Source organism: Zeugodacus cucurbitae, chromosome 2 (genome assembly GCF_028554725.1).
Source record: "Zeugodacus cucurbitae isolate PBARC_wt_2022May chromosome 2, idZeuCucr1.2, whole genome shotgun sequence".
Lineage (NCBI taxonomy): Eukaryota > Metazoa > Arthropoda > Insecta > Diptera > Tephritidae > Zeugodacus > Zeugodacus cucurbitae.
In genome coordinates this window covers 26,991,356-27,016,654 of record NC_071667.1, presented here as the reverse complement: position 1 = coordinate 27,016,654, position 25,299 = coordinate 26,991,356, and the positions used below count along the sequence as shown (strand labels likewise).

Genomic DNA, 25,299 nt, shown 5'->3' with positions numbered 1-25,299 from the left:
GCGGGATTTTAGATGTCTTTCCAATACTTGTTTTTTCGAATTTCAAAGGTGACAGCTTAATTTTTAAAAATATTTCGGCATAAAATGAAAAAGTTCTGTGAACCGTAATCATTTCGGCTTCAAAATAATTTCAACTTCGCTTATTCACCGTCTCTCGTGTACAAATTTCGCAATCGAATTGCAATACACACATGCATATTGTTGGATTTCCGACCCTCATAGTTGTGCACGTAACTCCGTTACAAATTAAAGAAACTGATTTTTCGTGTACGAGCGTGTGAGTGTTGGCCTTACCTACGTGGTTGTCACGTCTTACGTCATTAAAATTGTATGCATGCCACAAATTCGCAATTGAAAATCATTCAAGCACTTCAGTGTGGAATAAAATAGCTATAGCAAAAAGTTTAGCATACCCACAGCCGCTCGCCTAGAAGAGAATTACATGGAAGCTAAGGTGAAAGTTGCAGCATGTGAGAGGAAGGAAACTTTTTTAATCTGTTTCTCTAGAAAAGAAATTTTTTTAGGAGGAAGTAAACAAATATTTATACAAAATTATAACAAAATTTACAAGGAAAATATTATTATTAAACCACATACATCATTCGTGGGATTTAAACTTATATTTGAAAATATTTACAATCAATCTCTCTTTCTGCTGATCAATTTATCGAAAAATATTATTTTTTCATCTAAAGCAAAGTATTTTATTTATTTAATATAGAAAATGAAACGAACTGGAATGAAAAAATAACAAAAAAAAATGTGATTTCACTGCTGTTGTGCTTTGATTGTTGAAGTGTGAAATATTATATATTATTATATATCATTTTAACATAGTTAAATAGATTTTCTTAGTTATTGTTAATATTCAGACGCCTTAGTTATTGTTATTTTTAACAACGCCTAAATGCATCACATTGCAAGAAATCAAATAAAAGCATGCCTACAATTAGGCGAAGTTTCAAACCCAGCATTTTCGGCGGAGTAAAATTAAGAACTATTATAACTATATACTATAACTATAACTATAACTTCTAGTAAAATATTAAATTAGATTAAAATATTTCTTCTTACAAATTGTACGGGAGAAAATACGAAATTATTGGTAAAACCCATTTTTTAAGTTTGTCACGAAGTTTGTAACACCCAGAAGAAAGCGTCGGATGCCCTATAAAGTATATATATAAATGATCAGTATGTTGAACTGAGTCGATTTAGCCATGTCCGTCTGTCTGTCTGTCTGTATATATACGAACTAGTCCTTCAGTTTTTAAGATATCGTTTTGAAATTTTGCAAATGTTATTTTCTCTTTGTCGGAACTGCCGATATCGGACCACTATAGCATATAGCTGCCATACAAACTTAACGATCGGAATCAATGGCTTGTATTGAAAACATTCGTATTTTACTACATATCTTGACGAAATTTGGTGTGAGTTATTGTTCATAGAAATAATTTAATCTCCGAAAAAATTCAGATAGGTTCACTATAGCAAATAGCTGCCATAAAAACCGAACGATCGTAATCAATGGCTTGTATGGAAAATTTTTCATTTGACGTGGTATCTTCACGAAATTTTAATGGATTACTGCTTAAGGTAATAATATAATCTCCGAAGAAATTGTTCAGATCGGTTAACTATATAACCTTAATGTTTCTAGCAAACAACCCGGCTAAAAAGAATTAGTAAAATGTTTTCCTTTTTTTTTACTTACTTTTTCTTACGTCGAAGTTAACGTTTTTTCTTTTATTAATATATTGTATATATTCTAAATTGGGAAGGACCTCTCCGAGCCGTTCGATACCAAACGAGGTTTAATACAATGTGACTCACTATCGTGCGACTTCTTCTATCTATTACTGGAAAAAATAATACGAGCTGCAGAGCTAAATAGAGAAGGTACAATCTTCTACAAGAGTGTACAGCTGCTGGCGTATGCCGATGATATTGATATCATCGGAAGCAACAACCGCGCCGTTTGTTCTGCTTTTACCCGCATGGATAAGGAGGCGAAGCGAATGGGTCTGGAGGTAAATGAGGACAAGACGAAATATCTCCTGTCATCAAGCAAACAGTCGGCGCACTCGCCTCTTGGCTCCCACGTCACTGTTGACAGTCATAACTTTGAAGTTGTAGATAATTTCGTATACCTGGGAACCAGCATCAACAACACGAACAATGTCAGCCTCGAAATCCAGCGCAGAATAACTCTTGCCAAAAGGTGCTACTTTGGACTGAGTAGGCAATGGAACAGTAAAGTCCTCTCTCGACGAACCAAAATCAAACTCTGCAAGTCGCTTATCATTCCCGTCCTGCTTTATGGTGCAGAAGTTTGGACGATGTCAACATCAGATGAGACGACACTAGGAGTTTTCGAAAGGAAAATTTTGCGCAAGATTTACGGACCTCAGAACATTGGCAACGGCGAATACCGCAGACGATGGAACGATGAGCAGTACGAGTTATACGACGACATTGACATAGTTCAGCGAATAAGACAGCGGCTACGAAAACACTCCAGCTCTGAAAGTATTAGATGCAGTACCCGCCGGAAGAAGCCGAGGAAGGGGAAGGCCTGCACTCCGTTGGAGGGACCATGTGGAGAGCGACCTGGTTACTCTTGGAATCTCCAACTGGCGCCGAACTGCGAAGGAAAGAGATTAGTGGCGCGCCCTCATCGATTCGGCTATAACCGGCTAACGGTTGAACGCCAATCACATACATACATACATACATAAATTCTAAATATATATTTGTAATAGAAATGACATGAAAGCTCTTTGATGAAATAATTAAGCGATAGATGTCCCTAAACGTCGCTTTATTGCTTTGAATCAAATACATAAGTATTTTGTTTTCAGTCATAGTCAGAAATTAATATACACACTGATAAAGGTAAGAGAAATACTCTTCCAACTATAATAATATATATATAATTTAACCGAATCAAGTCGGGATTTTAATACATACAACTTATATTTAACGATTAATGAATAATAATTTTTAATATCGATACAGTGAGCATTTTGTCTCTTCCGGCAACAATGCTAATTTTCCTTTATTTTAAATAAATAAATAATTCACAAAATCCACAAATACACGAAATTGAGCAATTTCGCATATCTATTTATCTGATTCATCAGCAATTTTCATACTTTATATAAATAAGTAGCAATTGCCTAATCAAAATAAGCTGCCTTGAAATAAGCTTTGCATTTTAATGAATTCAGCGATAAGCGCAAAATCGGATAAATTTCCACATAAAATTTATGACACTTTTAATTACAATTTGCTTATTGAAGAGGAGTACATTTAATTATGAGTTTGGAATAAGACACATTGTTTACGCAATAAATTTACGATAAACAGCAAATAAATAATGAAATTTGAAGTTCGAAAGCGTAAACAGTTAATATTTATTTATGCAACTTAACACTGAACTTTTTTATTTAACTTTATTACACGCGCTTTACACTAACGTTAATTAATTGAAGGAATATATTTATAGCTGCCACAGCAAAGCGCTTTCTGCTAACCAACCTTTTAATTGAAAACTAAACGCTTTGCACGCCAATGAAGCTACTCTCTCTCTCTCCACAACTGAGCAAATCCCAACAGTGAAATAAATGCGAATGAAAGAAAATTCGTTCATGAAAAACTATAAATTACTCTAAATCACCTTGAGGTTTAGCGCGAAACCTCGAAACCGAAGACGGCAGAGTGCAGAGTGCAGCAACAGCGAAAGGTGAAGAAAGCTAATCTTTAATTACGAACGTGCAACAAAACAGATAAAATGTAAAAGTCGTAAAAGTTTTTTAATGAACTTTCGGATTTGCGGTCCACCGAGGGCTGCCAAATATAATGAAGCTGAGTTCAGCAGTGCACAGAATAATAAAATAAAATTGCGAGTAGAAGCAATATAACAAAGTTGCAATTTAGAAATATGGAATGTAGGTATATATGTAAGTAAGAAGTGAAAATACGAAAGAAATATTCGAACAGTCGAAAATTTATATGAATTGCCTAGAGTCGAATGTAAAACTGAAAGAATTCACATAAAAACTGTTAATATAAGATTATTAAACTAAAATAAATAAATGTGTTGAAGCACACCAATTTCTAAATAATCTAGGAATGATTACTTTAGCCCCTTTATACTGTTCTTGACATTAGCACTTTTAACTGTCTACATAATTGAGTAGTTTTCTTCAATTATGGTACATATTAAGAACATCGTTTTCTAACAACGCCTAAATGTCTGCATCATTTAACTTGCAAGATGCCTACATTTAGGAGCAATATTCACTATTTATCGAAGATTTAACCTCCCTTTTTGTGCGTAGTGAAATTAAGAACTTATATAACAATTTCTGAAATTTTTTGTTAACATTAAATTAGATTAAAATATTTCACAGAATTTTCGACCAACAAAATAATTTTAAGAAAAAATTACATCTCCATTTTATAAAAGAAGCTTTAGTATTTTTGGATGGACTTTTGGTAAACATTTTATCGGAGACTATGGATTTTAAAGTTAAATAGTGAATAATCTTAAGAAATTCCGATTACGGAATATAACTATAGTATGGTTTCAAAAGAACGACCTCCGAAAATATTTCAGTATTGTATTTGGTTTCGTTGATGAGTTCAGTGACCTTAATCCAATTTACATTGGTTTAGAAGCAGTAATGTTCAGAATTACACACTCTATATGCCAACTTCTATATTTAAGCAAGAGTAAACGTATTTAACTATAACATTACAGTCAAAACTAGTTTTATAATCCAGCACTGTTAAGTCAGTACTTGACTTTGCACAAAATTAAATTCAGCTTCTTAAATACTAAACAAAAAGTCAATTGATATTCTCCAGAAGAACCAGTCAACTATGGCAACTGAAACATTGACATATTTAGAGCTTAAACCGTTATTATTTTCTCAGCAAATGCAAATTAAAAGCAATTCTCAGGGTTATCAAAAGTTCGCTCGAATTTCATAAAAGAACAGACAAGTAACCGTAATGCTTAGAATATTGGCAGCATATAGAAGAAGCGCAATTGCAAAAATGCTTGACAGTCTGCACATAAACAAAATAATCATATTCGCTTTAATTTGAAATTAATCCATTCATAAGAGCACCCTTTATGGAATATTCATTTATAAATTCCAACACCTTTTATGGATTTTTTTTTTTGCAGAAACACCTTTTCATACCAGAAATGTAAATGTCTACGCATTAAATATTGCACAGTTTACACACACACACCCATAGACTTGAGTACTTTTGTGGTTGATTTCACACGAATTCAATAGATTTTCATCACTTTTTTATAAAAACGCAAAAAAAAACGAAATCAATACAAGTGTTTACACAGCTGTTGATGCCCATAATATGGCAGGTACTTCTGCACGCGCGTTTTCCGTTTTTACCGCAATTGTCTCCCTTCCCTTCCTCTCATTTACACTGGAATTCGCTCTACATTGTAATAAAAAGGTTTCAATGTATTTACTTATGGTCACGTAATTTTAAATTTCATGCATTTTTGATTTCTCAGAAAAACGAATCAGGTGGCAGGCAACATGGATTGCGAAAAAAGTGACAGAAACTGAAATAAGCGCTATAAAATATAAAGAGCACAGCTGTTTGCTCAGCATTATTAATAATATTGAATGTGGAAATGTATCAGCAATGTTTTTCATGGAATAAAATGAAAGGCTTCCAGTCTTTTTTAACAACAATTTCCGTCTGATTACAAAGCTAAATAAAAAATCTTGTGTTTTAAAGGTATTTTCAAGTAAAAACAATTTCCTGGGTATTTGATCAAACTAATTTTTTCCGGGAGATTGGGACAGTACTCAAAAAGTATAAAATCCGGTTTTCGAAATAGAATCTAAAATCGAAATATACGCCATCCAATTTCGAAATGAAGCTTACTGCAAAAAAGTAAAACTATGAACATAATCAACATTCTCAATTTATTCCAATGGTCTCAAACAATTTTTCGATCAAGCTTATTTGACAAATGATTAATTTGAGTCAAAATAGGATATTTAAAAAAAAAAATTAAAAATTTTATATTTCCAAATATCCGGGCACAATTTTGAAAATTTGGTGTAACATGCATATTTTCTCATTCAAAAATATTTTTTATTTTTCATATATGTGTTTTTTCTGAAACAAAAAATTAAATTATATAACCACATTCACAACCACACCAAATTGTTCCAGTACTTTTTAAAAAATAGAACATCCAAAGGGGTCACCCCTGTAACATCTTATATATCAGCTGATATCAGATACTTGAACAAACAATATTATACAACAATAAATTAATAGGAAAATTTTGTTTATATCCATTTTTTTTATTTCTTAGTCAGAACATCCTATAATTTATCATAACGCTTTTTAGTAAGCCTATTTTCGAACTTTGTATATTTCGACTTTGAAGCCTAACTTCGAAAAACGGGGGATAGACTTTTTACTTATGACTCAATCTCCCAATATGGTCATATTTTAAATACTATCTCTTATTTATTTATTTATTTTTTACTTTATTTTATTATATATTCCCAATTTTATTTCACATTTTCATATAGCGAACTCTTATTAGCTCACCCACATACCATATGTGCCATCTGCATATGTACGCCTGTATGTGTGCGTCGCTGCTTATGATTGCATTAAGTGCTCTTATTTAAACAATTTTATTTGCGATTTCGTATGCTCTCTCACACAGAAACGAGTGGTTTTGGCTGCCATAAAGACAAAAGTAAATTTTGCATGATGTGCTTACATTGCTTACAGCTAGAAATTTACCACATTTCTACGTGGCGGCGACTAACTGGAATAACTGTTGTTGAGACAACAAAGGAAAGCTAACCCGTACAATTGTTTGGCAAAATAGTGTAGTGCAATTTGAACAATGATGACTTAGGTGCATAACACATGGCAATACTTGATGTCGACGTTAGGGGGTACTTGGTACTTGCATTTGCACAATGCAACTGCACACCTACAGACGCACACACATAGACATTGCAGTGAGTGCAGAGGGAATGCCGAACAATGGAACTGTGCGGTACACGCAAGCACCTGAAAGCATTTTCATTAACTTTGCTTTGCATACACATACAAATACAAATGGGTGTATATGTATATGCAGTTAAATATATAGTTATATGTGTGTTTGGTACTAAACAATTCCATATACCATATATACGACTATAGGGGTTTTATTAAGTTCGTGAATAGTTAGGGGGAAAATTCCCTTTCGATTATATAGAAAGCTACCCTGTGGAAAACTTTTTTGGTTTGCAAAAGCTTAGAATTAAAATTTTTTAATAGATTCATGAGCTAATATGTAATAGGATTTTTCTCAATTTGGTTTTTGATTTTCATTTTATTTTGAATTTAATTATGTTGTAAGATATCAAAATATAAGATTGGGATCCCTTGTAGTACATTTCACAACAGCAGTAAATTTCAATGGTTTCCAGCACTATGTGGCCTTTCAGTAAATCCAAGCAAAACTGAAATGGTTCTGTTCACAAGACGGTACAAAATACCGGAAGCGCCCTTGCCATCGATGGGTGGAACTTGTCTCCGTCCAGCGGATAGAGTCAAGTACCTGGGGCTCATCCTGTATAGAAAGCTCTCATGGAAAGCTAATATAGAGGAGAGAGCTAAGCAGTCCTCGGTTGCCTTATATTGCTGCAGAGGCGCCATCGGAAAAAGATGGGGTCTCTCACCTAAGGTGGTTCTTTGGCTATATGAAACTATAGTCAAACCAATAATGTTCTATGGGATACTCGTGTGGTGGAAGTCTTTGGAAAAGACTTCACTAGTCAAAAGACTAGTAAGTGTTCAACGAACGGCTCTCGTAAGTATGAGTGGCGCGCTCCGTACGACACCAACCTTGGCACTTAACGCGTTACTGCGCATAGTACCCGTGGATATAGCTGGACGGTACTTGGCTGTGAAAGCGGCTGCTAGACTTGGGGAATCCGAGTTTTCAGGCGAGTGCGTGCCTGGGCACTCAAGTATCCTCACACACTTCAGCTTCATTCCGAGATCTTTGGATCACCTCCATGCCACCGAGCTCAGCCCGGGCAACAATTTCACTGCTCTTATTCCCTCAAGGGACGTTTGGGCGGGAAGGAGTCGCTGGAGGCGAGGCGCGGTGAGCTTCTTCACGGATGGGTCGAAGTTGGCGGGAAAGGTTGGTGGGGGAGTTCACTGTCGTGAGCTCCGCATCAACCTTAGTTTCAGGCTCCCCGGATACTGCAGCGTTTTTCAAGCGGAAGTGGCTGCTATTAAAGCAGCGACGGACATATTGCTTCGAAGTGCAACAACCTTTAGGGAGGTGGTGATCCACTCGGATAGTAGAGCGACGCCCTAAGTAAACCTAACCTCTCCTTAGTCGTAGGGGTTCTTACTTTCCATTGCCCCATTGGGATCCACGCTGTAAGGTTAAAAATCTTACCGGATGCTAGCTGTAGAAGCTGCATGGAGGAGGATGAGATGGAATCGTCTCATCACTTTCTTCTGGAATGTCCCGCCTTTGCGAGATCAAGAAAGAGATTTCTTGGCTCTCACTTTTTGGAGCAGGTTCGCGAAATAGCGAATATAGAGGTTAAGAATCTCTGCAGATTTGTAGTAGGTTCAGGGCGCTTTGTCGACTCCTAATTTTGTTAATCTAAGGGGGATCCAGGCTTCACAAAGGACTTCATTTTAAAGTCTACGTGTGTTTCTCCATTTGGGAAACAGCCTTGCAACCTAACCTAGCACTATATTGTTTCAAAGAACACCATTTGCTTTCGAACAAAATTTAGAACACTGGTGATACACATAAGAATTCTGTATCATTCTACAAAGTGTACTACATGCCTACATGCATGGTGTTATACATATATGGATGAGTCAGTGTCAGAGGTTATACCATAGCATTTTACTATTCTATAACATATAATTGAATTTCTATCGAAGTTCTTTATGCGACACCCTTCTACTTAACTATAGTAATGAACTAGAATTTTCTACTGATTAAAATAGAAAAAAATTCCAACCGGGTTCTTTTTACAAGTGTGCAACAGTGGTAAGCATTCTCACTTTATGCAATCTAATTTAGCATGAACTCATCCGATATGATTTTCAATTAAATGCGTATATGAATAATGTTGCTCGCAGCTATCTGAAACATTCAACGCATATTGTACATATGCGCTTCATAAAAAATTGAGTGAACAATTTAAAGTAAAAGCGTTTTGTATGTTGCCAATGTCACGCTTGTAACCCGATGGTATGCGTCATAACTACGTTTGGAATACTGTATCTTAAAGAAATTGTCTCAAAGACGCGGCATTCACACTACTTTTCATCGTTAACTTGCATGTGCCTAGAGACGGCTACATTAAGAAGACCACCCAAATGGATCTCAAAATTGGGTTACATGGAAAATAAGCGTGGTTGTAAACCGATTTCGCTAATTTTCAAACTGTAGTATAAGGATATAAAATTAGGTAAACCAATTTGTATGCAGCCCTTCTGTACCATCTTTATATCGAAATACAAGGTTTTTGATGTTTTCCTTACTGAATTATTTATTTTATTTTTTTACAACATTTTACATTTTTATTTTTTTACAACATAACCTTTGAATGAGAGGTGGGCGTGGTTATAATCCGATTTCGTCCATTTTTGGACTAAATGCATTAACTACTCTTTAAAATTACTACTCTTAAATAAATGTTAAAATTTCTCTCCACAATTACCACTAATACCACAAAGACCTATAAATAGTCCGAAATACCACTTGCAAATACCCACACACCCACTAAAGTACACTTCTGCAATCTGCCAACACCTACTCGCATTCACTTCAGCGCTTAAAATCATATCATAATTAACAGTTCACTAGGCAGATATATATCAAGTGCCGCATTACAGCACTTACGTAATATAAGAAGAAGAGCAAGCTGAAATGTCTTTATTCAACTATGTCACACACACATACATATATATATGTGTGCACACGACGAGATTGCACTCAACTTAATTTAATTTCATTTGCGATCGCAAGGAGCAAGCTAAAGCTTCGCCTCCAAATTGTGTTACCGAAATTGGAAATGGTAAGCGAAATTCACATGAAATGCAATCAGCAGCATGTTGCATAAGCGGATTCGTAATTACACATATGCTATTTGCTGGCTGAAATGTAAAGCGTTTGCGAAGGCGCACACATACCCACATGCGAGTGTGTACATATCTCCCATAGAGTGTTTGAGTTAGTGTGCCATAGCGACTGATAGTTTGATGGTCAAACCAAAATTAGAGTATTTACTAAGGCCAATTATGGTTTCTGCGTGTATGGAAGAGTAGTGGGAGCAATATTGTAAATTGACATTATGGTTTTGAGGTTATGGTAATTATTAGTCATACATATGGAGATAACTCATTGCAATGTTTTATCACATTTCTATGCTATAAAATAAATATAAAATATTTATTGCCAAATTACTAAATTTTGAACGCAGATGGGAGGACTATTGCTCCAAAAAAGGTCTCTTCTTAGAGATGTGACATTGTTTATATGAAGGATGTTATATAGCCGACCTGTATTTGGAGTGCTTCAGAGCAGAAAACCGAAAGGGAGGTCACAATATATAGTATACTGATTACTTACTCTAATATAACTAAAACACCAAAGATCATACAAAATTTATAAAAATATGTATTCTTACCCAACTAGTTTTACTTTTACTGAACAAATTGTGTGCTATATTTAGCATAAATAGCAGATAAATACTTTCTCAATTTAAAACTTTGCAATATTTCCCCTCTTTTAAAATAGTTTCAGGAAACCCTCAAGCCATCCCAAGGACAGATGTATATATATATATATATATATAATTCGCAATGATGGCTTACAGCAAATTGCCAATGACGCCATAATATAGTTCTTAATACTTGTAATACACATTTGATAGCAAGAAAAGTAATAATTTCCACACTGATCCCTTGAGTATCAATCAACTGTAAACATTTATCATGTCTTAAAATACTCTCGGCAAATATAATATATTCCTGCTAGCTTTACACCCCTTGCATCAACAGTGCCAACCCACTCCCTTGCAAATGATGTTGCTTATACGCAGTGTAACACTCAAACAAATCTATGCATATTATTAGTTTCCAGTTCACTTGCAAAAATAAATCGCTTACAGTAGCAAGTGTGTATGAAAAGTGTATGAAAATAATATACACAAAAATAAATATGTCAACGAATGTTTGAAAACAAAATTTGAATGCAACTGATGACACAAGGAAATGGAATACGAAATGATAAATCGAAGCACTGCAATAGAAATATGAATGGTGAAGCATAAGCAGTGCGCTCAACATGCAACTTGCACTCAGTTACTACTGTATGTTGGTGTTAGTACATATAATTTACAAGAGGTTTTACGATTTAAATTGGTATGCAACAGCAACAAAGTAGTATTATTTGTTAAGCATATGCGGAGGATGGGATCATGTGTAGAAGTTCACGCAAGTGAGGAAAGTTTTTGATTGTCATTCACTTGGGAGTGGCCAGAAACGATTCTTCTCCACATGGTACAAGCAGCTCACGACTTCCGGTTTTAGACCAAGTATCCTCTGGGTAGCCAACAGACATCCGTTTGAAGGCGAGCTAAAGTGAGAAGGCGAAGCCCGCTTATGCGGTTGTGCGTAGGGCTTGGGACCCACCACATAAAAAAATCTCCCCAATGAAAAATCTACGAAAGCCTCGGATGAGACACCCCCCTTTTGATGACGACCCCTGCAAACGTTTTAAGGATAATGATATAAGGGCATGCACCTGGAATGTCCGGACCCTTAATTGGGAAGGTGCCTCTGCCCAGCTGGTTGATGTCCTCATACGACTCAAGGCTGACATCACCGCCATCCAAGAAGTGCGATGGACGGGACAAGGACGGAAGAAGGTGGGTCCTTGTGACATCTACTACAGCGGCCATATAAAGGAGCGCAAATTTGGTGTTGGATTTGTGGTGGGAGAGAGACTCCGTCGCAGAGTCCTGGCATTCACCCCGGTGGATGAACGTCTTGCCACAATCCGCATCAAAGCGAGGTTCTTCAACATATCGCTGATTTGCGCCCACGCCCCAACGGAAGAGAAGGACGATGTGACCAAAGATGCTTTCTATGAGCGCCTAGAACGCACCTATGAGCGCTGCCCCCGCCACGATGTAAAAGTCGTGCCTGGCGATTTTAACGCCAGGGTGGGTAAAGAAGATGTCTTTGGCACAACAGTCGGAAAATTCAGCCTCCATGACGAAACATCGCCAAACGGCCTGAGGCTGATCGACTTCGCTGGGGCCCGAGATATGGTCGTCTGTAGTACCAGATTCCAGCATAAGAAAATACATCAAGCTACCTGGCTGTCTCCTGATCGAAACACGCGGAACCAAATCGATCACGTTGTGATAGACGGAAGACATGTCTCCTGTGTTTTAGACGTGCGTACGCTCCGAGGACCAAATATAGACTCGGACCATTATCTGGTCGCAGCGAAGATATGCACCCGCCTCTGTGCAGCAAAGAATGCCCGTCAACAAACACAAGGAAGGTTCGACGTCGAAAAGCTGCAATCGCAACAGACAGCCACGAAATCTCTACTTGACTTGAACTCCTGCTCTCTGAGAGCACTCATCAGCATCTCGATATAAGGGAACTGTGGAACGGCATGTCAAACTCACTGCGTACCGCTGCAGCCGAAACAATTGGTTTTCGGCAACGACAAAAAACAAGCTGGTACGATGAGGAGTGCCGTCTCGCAGCGGAGAGAAAACAGACTGCCTACCTCGCAACGTTGCAAACGACCACAACACGTGCGGGATGGGATAGATACCGAGAGCTGAAGAGGGAAGCGAGACGCATCTGCAGACAAAAAAAGAAAGAGGCCGAAATGCGTGAGTACGAAGAACTTGAGAAGTTGGCAGACAGAGGGAATGCTCGAAAATTTTATGAAAAAATGAAGCGACTTAACGAAGGTTTCAAGACCGGAGCATGCTCATGTAGAGACCAAGGTGGTAATCTGGTAACCGATGAATGGCAGTGAGAGTACAACACCCGATCCCTCAATCGATGACGATGGAACAGATTTTCCATTACCCGACCATGAAGAAATTCGAATAGCAATTACCCGCTTGAAGAACAACAAAGCAGCGGGGCCGATAGATTACCGGCTGAGCTATTCAAATACGGCGGCGAAGAACTGATAAGGTGCATGCATCAGCTTTGCAGAATATGGTCAGAAGAAAGCATGCCTGACGATTGGAATCTCAGTGTGCTCTGCCCAATCCATAAAAAGGGAGATCCCACAATCTGCGCCAATTACCGTGGGATCAGCCTCCTAAATATCGCATACAAGGTTCTATCGAGCGTACTGTGTGAAAGACTAAAGCCCACCGTCAACGAACTTATTGGACCTTATCAGTGTGGCTTTAGACCTGGAAAATCGACAACTGACCAGATATTCACCATGCGCCAAATCTTGGAGAAGACCCGTGAAAAGAGGATCGACACACACCACCTCTTTGTTGATTTTAAAGCTCCTTTCGACAGCACGAAAAGGAGCTGCCTTTATGCCGCGATGTCTGAATTTGGTATCCCCGCAAAACTAATACGGCTGTGTAAATTGACATTGAGCAACACCAAAAGCTCCGTCATGATTGCGAAGGACCTCTCCGAGCCGTTCGATACCAAACGAGGTTTCAGACAAGGTGACTCTGATGCTGGAAAAAATTATAAGAGCTGCAGAGCTAAACCGAGAAGGTACAATCTTCTACAAGAGTGTACAGCTCCTGGCGTACGCCGATGATATTGATATCATCGGAAGCAACAACCGCGCCGTTAGTTCTGCTTTTTCCCGCTTGGATAAGGAAGCGAAGCGAATGGGCCCGGAGGTGAATGTGGACTAGATGAAATATCTCCTGGTATCAAGCAAACAATCAGCGCTTTCGCGTCTTGGCTCCCACGTCACTGTTGACAGTCATAACTTCGAGGTCGTAGATAATTTCGTATACCTGGGAACCAGCATCAACAACACGAACAATGTCAGCCTCGAAATCCAGCGCAGAATAACTCTTGCCAACAGGTGCTACTTTGGACTGAGTAGGCAATTGAACAGTAAAGTCCTCTCTCGACGAACCAAAATCAAGCTCTACAAGTCGCTTATCATTCCCGTCCTGCTTTACGGTGCAGAAGCTTGGACGATGTCAACATCAGATGAGACGACACTAGGAGTTTTCGAGAGGAAAATTTTGCGTAAGATTTATGGTCCTCAGAACATTGGCAACGGCGAATACCGCAGACGATGGAACGATGAGCTGTACGAGTTATACGACGACATTGACATAGTTCAGCGAATAAAAAGACAGCGGCTACGCTGGCTAGGTCATGTTGTCCGAATGGACGAAAACACTCCAGCCCTGAAAGTGTTCGATGCAGTACCCGCCGGAGGAAGCCGAGGAAGGGGAAGGCCTCCACTCCGTTGGAGGGACCAGGTGGAGAGCGACCTGGTTACACTTGGGATCTCCAACTGGCGCCGAACTGCGAAGGAGAGAGAGAGGTGGCGCACTATCGTCGATTCGGATATAACCGGCTAAACGGTTGCAACGCCAATCACATACATATGCGCACATATAAAAAGTAAATATGAAGAGAAATAGTATTTATCTTTGCTGTTTGCAGAATTCACATTTGATATGAATTTGCTCAGCAATATTTCGATTTTTTTTCTCCTCTAAATGGATATACTTATATAAAAGATTTTATTTAATGTTTCAATATGAGGATTTTCCTCTTGAAATTCTCATCTCTACTTAAGACTGTGAACTTTTTATTTTAGGAAAAAATACTGCTACTAGATAGATAGGCCACACGATTATGACTATCCATAATTAATTATTATCTGCACTGTATGATATATGGAATTGCCAATCTCTAGACATCTCTTCCAAAACCATGTGTATTAACGTCTCCATGAAAAAGTTAAGGTTTAACAAGTAAGAAAGAGCTAAGTTCGGATGTAACCGAACATTTTATACTCTCGCAATTTATTTATTAAATTTTATCGATATAACACACAAAGAAAGGTGGAAACACTAATATTAGGAGAATTACTTATATTTTCGGTAAAAAATTTGTTAGAAGCCCTGAGGTCCTCATGTTCCATATATGAAAACCTATGGTCCGATTTACGATGTCACACTATAAATGCAGTATTTATGCAAAGTTTCGAAGTTCACTAATGCTAACTTTATATATTGTAAAGTAAACGATTCAGATCGGCTTCAAAGTTCTGGTATATAGGAAGTAGGGTTCATTTTGAACCGATTTGGCATATTTTCACAACATATCATTGGGATGCAAGGAAAATATTACAAACCGAAATTGGTCCCTGAAATTGGTCGAGTAGTTTCGGAGATATGGTTTTTGACCCATAAGTGGGCGGAGCCACGACCATTAACAATTTTGTATACCAATTTTATTGCAGCCCTTCAGTACCATCGTTACAATGAAATTTAAGGTTTTTGATGTTATTCCTTACTGAATAAAAGCATTTTAAGTAATTTTCCACTCGTCGCCCTGATCATTTTGATATATATAACCCTATATCTAACTCGTTTAGTTTTGGGTGTTACATACAACTGTTATGTGAACATGTTGCGAGAGTATAAAAAAAACAAGGTGTTACGGTATAGAAGAATAGTTCGCAAGAGTGAGCCTTATACAAATACATATATTAACATTTGAAACTCAGAAACAATTTATGGAACATGATAGTTAAAATTAATGATCGATCTAGGTACGGAAATGAATTAATTTCTAGGATCACCTTCTATGTTAAACGATACGAATTTTTCTTTTTGAAAATCTGCTATGCTAACAGTCAAAAGGCTTCGATGCTAAAATAAAAGTAATTTATTTAAATTGCTACTATTATATCTGAATAATCTCATCTCATATGCCTTAATAAAGTCGTCTAAAGCTAGTCTAACCTACTTGAACTAACACCTGTCGCTGAAGACAAGCAACACGACATGTGCTTCGTAGAATAGTACATAATTAAGCGTTAAGTGGCAACTAAATAAATATGTAGCGGAAAAATTACACAGGAAGTAAGCGGAGATGTGTGTGTGGGTTGATAAATATACATAAAAGAGGCGGCAAGAGTGAATTGTATAGCATATGACTTCATCGTAGTGAAAAGCATATATCCGTAACACACACAGTGAAGCGGAACTAGCGAAGCGAAAGTCATTCATTACACCAACACAAATGTACACACAGACACATCTGTATGTCTGTGTATGCAACCGGTAATTAGAAGGCACAAACATTAGCGACTGTAAAGCCAATGAAAAAGTCAAACACCGCGGGTTAATTTCGAAAAAGTGACGGAGAAAATTAATATAACGGTATTAATTTAACAAATTACACACATCATCAAGCGGAAATATTAATGAACAAAAGCAATAAAACAAAGTCGCAATGCAAATGATGAAGACGTAGTATGAAGGACACTCCCACAGAGGCAAATATTTACTCGCACATATACATATACATCTACACATATATGTATTTATGTATTTATACATATATGTATGTATATATATTTATGTTTGTTTGTGTGCGTCGCAGCAACTGCGTTAAATTCATAGCGCAAACAAAAGTTATTCAAGCAAAAGCTCATGACCAGCCGGACATTCAAGCATATGAGCAATAGAGCTGATAGCAAATGAGCCGAACGTGCCACATGTGTGTGGTAGCCGATATAACTAACACAGCCTGTTGGAATGTACGCACCACGCAACCACACAACATCAAGGACATAAGCTGTGTGGTCGCGTCTTAGGCTATAAATTCAAATGCTCACATTAGTCAGCCAATTTAGATGTTATCGAAATTAGGCACATATACAGACACATACGCACATAAGTATATGCAAAAATAAAACAAATTGACATAATAAAGCTATATGTAGCAGTAGCAGGGGCAATATTATTGTATATTCATGAGAGTTATTAAGTAAAGCTCAAATTAAAACGTATTTAAGAAGAAAACTAGTAGCTAACTCAGGACATTGCCTTCCTGCAAACAGAAGGGTTATTTGTTATTATTATTAATATAACCGCATTATTCTTTCGAAATTTTAATTAGACGATTTGAGAGTCCTTGGCAAGATAGAAAGCCGGGACCGTTCCAGTTATGTAGAACCGACTGTCGTGTGAACGGGTCATGTATTTGAATGTATTCTTCTTCTGTTGTGATAGTGGCAGAAAATATTTCTAAATCCTGTTCTAAATAGTAAATAGAGGTATATATTCTGTGTACTCAACAATTTCAATAACTTGCTAATTTATCAAGATTGCAAATTTATCAAGATTTTCAGTCATAAATAAAAACTATTTTCATGATAAATTATCAAGATTGATAATATATATCAATTAAGCAGGTATATGATATAATTTCTATTTCTGTTTACATTATTTTGTTCACCAGATGTGTGGGCACTGCAAAGCACTGCGCATTGAAGCTTTATATTTTATCAATATTGTCACAGAATAACAAAAAACTTATTACTGGGTAAAACATCTTGATAAATTATCAATTATTTGTCAATTTGTCAAGTGCATAGAAGAGAGGTGCAAGCCTCTATCTTCCCAAAAAAGGTTTTACTATCAAAAACTCAAACACGGCTTAATCAGATAAAAGGAAAGATAGCATAATATAATCGTAAATAAAGAATGCCGAAAACTTGAATATTTTAGATGAACTAAATATTGATATGCTTGAGGTATGAAACATAAACTTGCTTTATTCCCAATGAAATATTTATTTTTTGTGCTTAATGAACAAATACTCAATGTATGTATGTGATTGGCGTTGAAACCGTTTAGCCGGTTATAAGCGAACCGATAATAGCGCGCCACTCCTCTGTTTCCCTCGCAGTTCGGCGCCAGTTGGAGATCTCAAGTGTAACCAGATCGCTCTCCACCTGGTCTCTCCAACGGATTGGAGCTCTTCCCCTTCCTCGGCTTCCTCCGGCGGGTACTGCATCGAACACTTCCAGAGCTCGAGCACTTTCGTCCATTCGAACAACATTACCTAGCCAGCTTCATCGTTCCATCGTCTGCGGTATTCGTCGTTGCCAATGTTCTGAGGACCATAAATCTTGCGCAAAACTCTTAGTATCGTCTTATCTGATGTTGACATCATCCACGCTTCTACACCATTAAGCAGGACGGGAATGATAAGCGACTTGTAGAGTTTGATTTTGGTTCATTGAGAGAGGACTTTACTTTGCAATTGCCTACTCAGTCCAAAGTAGCACCTGTTGGCAAGAGTGATTCTGCGTTGGATTTCGAGGCTGACATTGTTGGTGTTATTGATACTGGTTCCCAGGTATACTAAATTATCTACGACTTCGAAGTTATGACTGCCAACAGTGACGTGGGAGCCAAGCCGCGAAAGCGCTGACTGTTTGCTTGATACCAGGAGATATTTCATCTAGTCCACATTCACCTCCGGGCCCATTCGCTTCGCTTCCTTATCCAAGCGGGAAAAAGCAGAACTAACGGCGCGGTTGTTGCTTCCGATGATATCAATATCATCGGCATACTCCAGCAGCTGTACACTCTTATAGAAGATTGTACCTTCTCTATTTAGCTCTGCAGCTAGTATAATTTTCTCCAGCATCAAGTTAAAGAAGTCACACGATAGTGAGTCACCTTGTCTAAAACCTCGTTTGGTATCGAACGGCTCGGAGAGGTCCTTCCCAATCAAGACGGAGCTTTTGGTGTTGCTCAACGTCAACTTACACAGCCGATTAGTTTTACGGAGATACCAAATTCAGACATCGCGACGTAAAGGCAGCTTCTTTTCGTGCTGTCGAAAGCAGCTTTAAAGTCGAAAGAGCAAAGAGATAGTGTGTGTCGATCCTCTTTTCACGGGTCTTCTCCAAGATTTGGCGCATGGTGAATATCTGGTCAGTTGTGGATTTTCCAGGTCTAAAGGCACACTGATAAGGTCCAATCAGTTTGTTGATGGTGGGCTTTAGTCTTTCACACAGTACACTCGATAAAACCTTATAGGCGATGTTAAGGAGGCTTATCCCACGGTAATTGGCACAGATTGTGGGATCTCCCTTTTTATGGATTGGAAGCTGATGCATGTACCTTATCAGTTCTTCGCCGCCGTATTTGAATAGCTCGGCCGGTAATCCATCGGCCCCCGCCGCTTTGTTGTTCTTCAGGCGGGTAATTGCTATTCGAATTTCTTCATGGTCGGGTAATGGAACATCTGTTCTATCGTCATCGATTGGGAGATCGGGTTCGCCTTCTCCTGGTGTTGTACTTTCACTGCCATTCAGCAGGTCGAAGAAACTTTATGAACAAATACTGAATTTCTTAACTTTATACTATTATAGTAATTAGACAAATTTAAATTATTTGATCAAAACTGAGAAAGCGTTTGGGTGCTTCGTTCGAACAACAGGCGTCACAGTCTCAAATTGATGTACGAACCTCACAAATAACATTTGCTCTAATATCTCCGGTCCGGTCCGGTCTTGGATATTTCATGCTGAATGATATCGCCATTATACTACTATTTTTTAACAATTTTAAAACATAGATCCATTGAGTTTCGGAATTATGATTCGCTGAATGGCTATACTAATATACTTGCCCCATTTGGCCAATTTCACTTAACTCCATGTAGATATATACCAACCTCCTTGTTGGAACGTCTAACTAAGAACAAGTACGTGTTCTTTCAACTTATAATAATTTTATTATTATAATTATTATTATTATTATTATTATTATTATTATTATTATTATTTTATTTTTATTTATAATTTATTTAATATTTGAACAACTTGTACCACTATTACATTAATTGACGTTCAATAAAACTGATGCTTGATTTATGGGGTCTGTTAATAAATCGAATAAAGCAACGCTGAATATGTGAAACTTGACAAGCAATATGTTAGGACACAATTATGTCGTTTAAGGAATTGTTTTATATAGATTACAAGCAATTTGTGGTTGATTTATTCAAGTCCAAGTGAAAAGCTAATCGCCTTTGCTGTCTCAATTTTTGAAGGGTGGTGAATCGAACAAACAACTAGCATAAACAGAATAGACTAGTATTTTCAAAAAGAACAATATATAAAAGAATATACAAGAGAGGGATTAGAGACAAGAGAGAAATTAAACTTCAGGAGCATATTTCAAATAAAGAACGAATTGAAAATGCTAACCATATGTGGAACCCTTAAATATACTCATATATTCCTCATATATAAGGTGAACTCAACAAAAAATTCCACATATTCACTGAAAAATATTACGTAAGAGCAGAAAACAACTTAATAACAACTATCCTGTTATGCCAAAGTAGCTCAAAGACAGTTATCTTACTACGCAATGACATATATTTACATACATAAGTGTCTGTTATCGATTTCGACCCCATTATGGCATGAATATCCTCAAAAAAATTCCCTAAAAACCTTCATTACCATTGAATCTGTCTTTTAAAACTCTATCCCAAGCGATTTACATTCTTTTAAAACCAAATCTTTTAAACCTAATTTAAAGCCGTATTACACACCGACAAGCTTCTCGCATTCTCACCTGTCTACTCCTTCAACTCTCTTCGTCGCGCTTCGTTAGACTTGCCACCTCGACATTTTCTCCTCAGGTGAGTTACTTGCGCGTACAAAAATCAATAGATTTCTTTATTTAGCGCTTCAATACGCACACCGTTCAAGCGGCATATTGCGTCTGGTAGTGGATATTTATAATACGGCTGCTTGGGAGTAATGTCAGACCGGCGCACGCTTACTCATGCATAATTTTAGATTACACCAACTACACACAGGCGAGTGCTATTGCCCGAGTACTTGTATTGGCTACAAATTCATTTCACTTTGGCGTCATTAAACGTCGACTCCTTTGACATTTAAGTGAAGAGATATTCAATTATTTATGCATACAAATATTGGTGAAAAGGACAACTAAGTTGTTAAGTGATTGCCAGACAGTGCGGCAATTTTAGCTTTGTGGAATGAGAGTAACGGAGATTTGTTGTTTTGATATGAGTGAAAGGCGTCGTTGATCACTTAAAGCTTTAATGAATGTTTAGCTGAGGTTATGAATAGATTATTGGTGGAGACTTTGTTAATTTTAGAGCTACTTATAATGCTCCTAAGTGGCTCAGAGGTTTTGTGAAAAGGCTTTTGAATTAGAATTGAGTATGGAGATCTGGCAATGACAAGACTTTATACTTTCCCATAACAGAAATTCAACACAAAAGACCTTTCTATGGACATGTATGGTTGAATAGTTTATAAATGTTAATTGAAGTCTATTGCAGTATTAATATGAAGCTTTGCTGTTATTGATCTGCGTGTGTATTGTTACGATTAAATAGCTAGGACCTGCCAAATCTAGTTGATTTAGGTTCGAGTATGATCCCTTTTTCTTTGAGATGCCAAAATGTTCTCGATATGTATCGAAAGGCCCAGTTTAGAACTTTTAATGAAGAGTGGCCGCAACATTATTGGAGACTCATTTAATTTTATGAAGGAAAACCTTTAAAGGTAATCATCAAGAAATACCTAAGAGCTAAGCTATTTGAAATCAGCTGCCTAGAAAAACTAAGAAAATTGCCGTTAAAATGTATACATCCAAAAAATTACAACAAAAACTCGCCCAAAACCTGCCTAAAATAACAAACCAAAAGAAGCAGACCAACACATTCCCATTGAGTTAACGAAGTTTGCCAAACGCGCTGCGAGCGACTACAAATAACAAATACTATTAAAGCAGGCTATAAAAAGTTTCTCACATCTATCACCAAAAGACTCCCAAAGCACTCACAAAATGGCAACAACAACTAAAACGGCAAAAAAAATTTTGCAACTGACAAAAAGCGGTTAGAGTGTGGGAAGCGAAGCGGAACGCCGAAATGGCAAAGAAAAACGTAATGCTTCATTAAGCCAAACAATAAAGAGATTGTTTTCTACAGACGATTCTGCTATGCTCTGCTTTTTCGCACGCACTGTATATTCTGCTCACCACTGACCGCTGCGTCGAAAGAAATTCAATGGTGTGATGAGATTATGGGTAAGTGGTTAGAACGTCAAGGTGGTCAGGTGGGTGGGTGTGTGTCGGAGTGACTGTGTGCGGGTGTAAAATTGCCAGGTGATATGAAAGCAAATTGACAGTTGGTAAATGTAATGAATAAATTTGCTCACTTGGAAACTTCTTAGAAGTTGTACATTTTAGTTTTAGGTCTGACTGATTTTTGTTGCTATAATCTTTTAACAAACTTTCGATTGCCAGATGGTCGGAAATGTTTGCGCTTTAGAAAGTCTGGCCCAAATTGTGTGTTTAAGAAGCTTTTAAGGGTGTTTATTTTAACGATTTATTTTGCTCTTTTGTAATCACAAGAAATACCTGCAAGTTAAGTTTTAAGTGTAGATGTAGAAAATATTTGCTGGCTCATGAAGAAAAATTTTAATTTTAATCTAACTTAACGCAACCAAGCTACATTATATTCAAGATTATACGTACAAAATTATTTTAATTGAAGATATATACGATATATAAAGCCCACAGAAAGTCTAAAATCTGTGTATGAGAAACTTGGGAGCTAGAGGATGTAATGACCAGATTTCTACCATTTTGGCATATAAAGCATTATTAGAAGAAAAGGATTCCCCAAGAGTTTCCATAAAATATCTGAAATATTTGCCTATATTTTCAGTAAAAAATTAACTAAGGCACTTAGGTCTTTATGCTAGATATCCGGGGCCTTGAAAAGTTATAGTCCAATTTCGACAATTTCTTAAATGAGCGATGACACATCACCAATCCAGTAATTGTACAAAATTTTATTCCGATATCTTCAGAGGCTGTTGATTCATATTTCCACTTTTCATCCGTAACATCCGGGTGCAAATAAATTAATCGAGTAATTCCTAATATATGTTTTTTAAACCAAAAGTGGGCCACACCCATTTTCTATTTTTCATACCGATCTGAGTGAAGCGTTTTCGTTAGTGAGTTAACGCACTTTTAGTAGTTTTCTACATAACTTTTGTATGAGAGGTAGGCGTGGTTATTATCCGATTTCACACATTTTCATGACGCATGATGGGGTACTAAAGAGAAATATCACTAGTAAGTTTATATAGCATTAGCAGTTTGGAAGATATATAGAAAATACCTATAAGGGGCGGGACCACGCCCGCTTTTCCAAATTATTATTCAAATATGCCCCACTATAGTGTCATCCTCTGTACCAAAATTACGAGACAGTTTGTATTTTATAATTTTATATATAAACGTAAATACATAACTCTGTTAAAGCACACATAATAAATCTGCACTCACCGCTTCGCTTCTGTATATTGTTGGCCATATGTCCGTAGAGGCGACTCAAATCGATGGCGTCCACTTTATCGGTGGCGAGCAACAATTGCAACAACAGAATGATGGCCAACGGCCAGTAACGCGCCAAAGGTGAGCGCGGACGCCGCATGTTGCGCTGCGGTTGCTGATGGTATTGGTGCTGTTCGTGCCACATCATTGAAAGTGACGCTAAAGGCGTTGACATGTTGCAGGGGCGAAGCGCGAGTCTCTATTTATACTGTCTTTAATGCGCTGCTCTTATTTTAGCACACTAAAAGCAAACAAATTTTCGCCAAAATTAAGTTGGAATTCGCTTGGCGTGTATTTCTGTGTGGTTTCACTTTACACACTGACACACACAAATGCTTTTGTTCACTTTTTTATTTTTCTGTTTTTTTTTTCACACTTTTATATTTGTTCTTGTTGCACCAAGTTGCCTTAACTTTTTACACGCGCCAAGTTAATTTACTGTACTTTTCCCAGCCGGGATGTGCTGTGGAATCTGCAGTTTTGTATTTGTTTTTGCGATTTTTGTTTTTCGAATGTTGCCTGTCTACACTTGCAACAAACAGACGTCAGCGGCGTCGTTATTATTCTCGGTCGATTCTCCCCAATTGCTGTTCCTTCTTTTTTATGTACTCCGCTAACTTACGGGAATGCCAAATGCTCCTTTGCCCCGGCAATCACTTTTTTCTTGCCTCTAATCAGCGTCGAAAATCAGCCTTTGCGTGCTTCCGTTATAGCGAAACACTTAATCTTGGTATTTTATACACCGCTGATCTCGCGTCACTTCCTGCCCAGCGCAAACGCTTTGTTGCGCGAGCTAGTTGTTCTTGCGTACTCCGGCGTTACTTCGTTGTTTGTTGTTGCTGCTGCTTTTCGCCGTTTTTTTGTTTTTGTTTCGTTTGTTGTTTCTTTGTTCTCTGAACAACTTTTGTATTAATGGAGTTATTCGCACCCGAAAAGTATGCTACAACAAAATATGTTTCAGTTATTATTTAACTTGTCTACAATTTACTGCTACGATGCCTTCTCAAGCGTTAAAAATTAAATTAAGATTCCGTTATGTACGTAAAACTTTTTTCGAATGCACGCAAATTATATGCCTTTACATTGTTCTACACTGCAAAAAGAATGAGAGAATAGATAATGAAAGAAAGAGAAAATGTGCGTTAGAAAATATATTTGTAATATAATTTCAAATAACTTCAGTTTGTGTTGTGTTCTTTTGAAACTAATTTTTTCTAAATTGACGCGACTGTTCGCGCTTAATTGAGTCAATTAGTAATCTTTTTATCTTATTCTTGTAGAATACCAGAATTTGCTAATTGACTCGATGTTCTTTCTATACTTAGTTTTGCTGAATTATTCTATAAACTTTTAATGTATTTAATTATCATAGTTATCTTCCAATTCTTCTTTATATATTATACATATTTGCTTCTTGAGCTAAGCTGGCTTTTATGGATTACGGCCAATCTTTGGATGGGGTTAGGTTAGAGTGCAAAAAATATTCAAAGAACTAGTATGCTCTTTGTAGCATTTCTTCAAGCAGGAAGAAACCGTGGGAGAGAATAGTCTAAAAGGACGCTGATGCTTCCTCAGCATTAAATAAAATTCAAAAGAGTTTCAAAGTTCCGTAGTGTCTCAATTGATTCTACAAACGTCGGTAGTTAAAATTATAAGGACGGAATCAATACCGTCTATGCCGTCTCTGCCACAAGTCAAAACTAAAAACTATAACTGATCTAGATTCGACCAATTGACCATATATTTTTTATAATTCAAGAACTTCTTATGAAAT

At 37.2% G+C, this 25,299-nt stretch overlaps 1 protein-coding gene across 1 annotated transcript in view; it reads right to left on the bottom strand.

Moving 5' to 3' along the window:
• LOC105213665 (IDLSRF-like peptide) overlaps window positions 1-24,618 on the bottom strand; it is a 111,125-nt gene extending 86,507 nt beyond the window's left edge. The window contains exon 1 of the mRNA XM_011186644.3: window positions 23,478-24,618. Within this exon, the coding sequence (XP_011184946.1) occupies window positions 23,478-23,700 (223 nt within the window). The 5' untranslated portion in view covers window positions 23,701-24,618. The remainder of the gene's footprint in view (window positions 1-23,477) is intronic.
• Window positions 24,619-25,299: the final 681 nt, after the last annotated feature.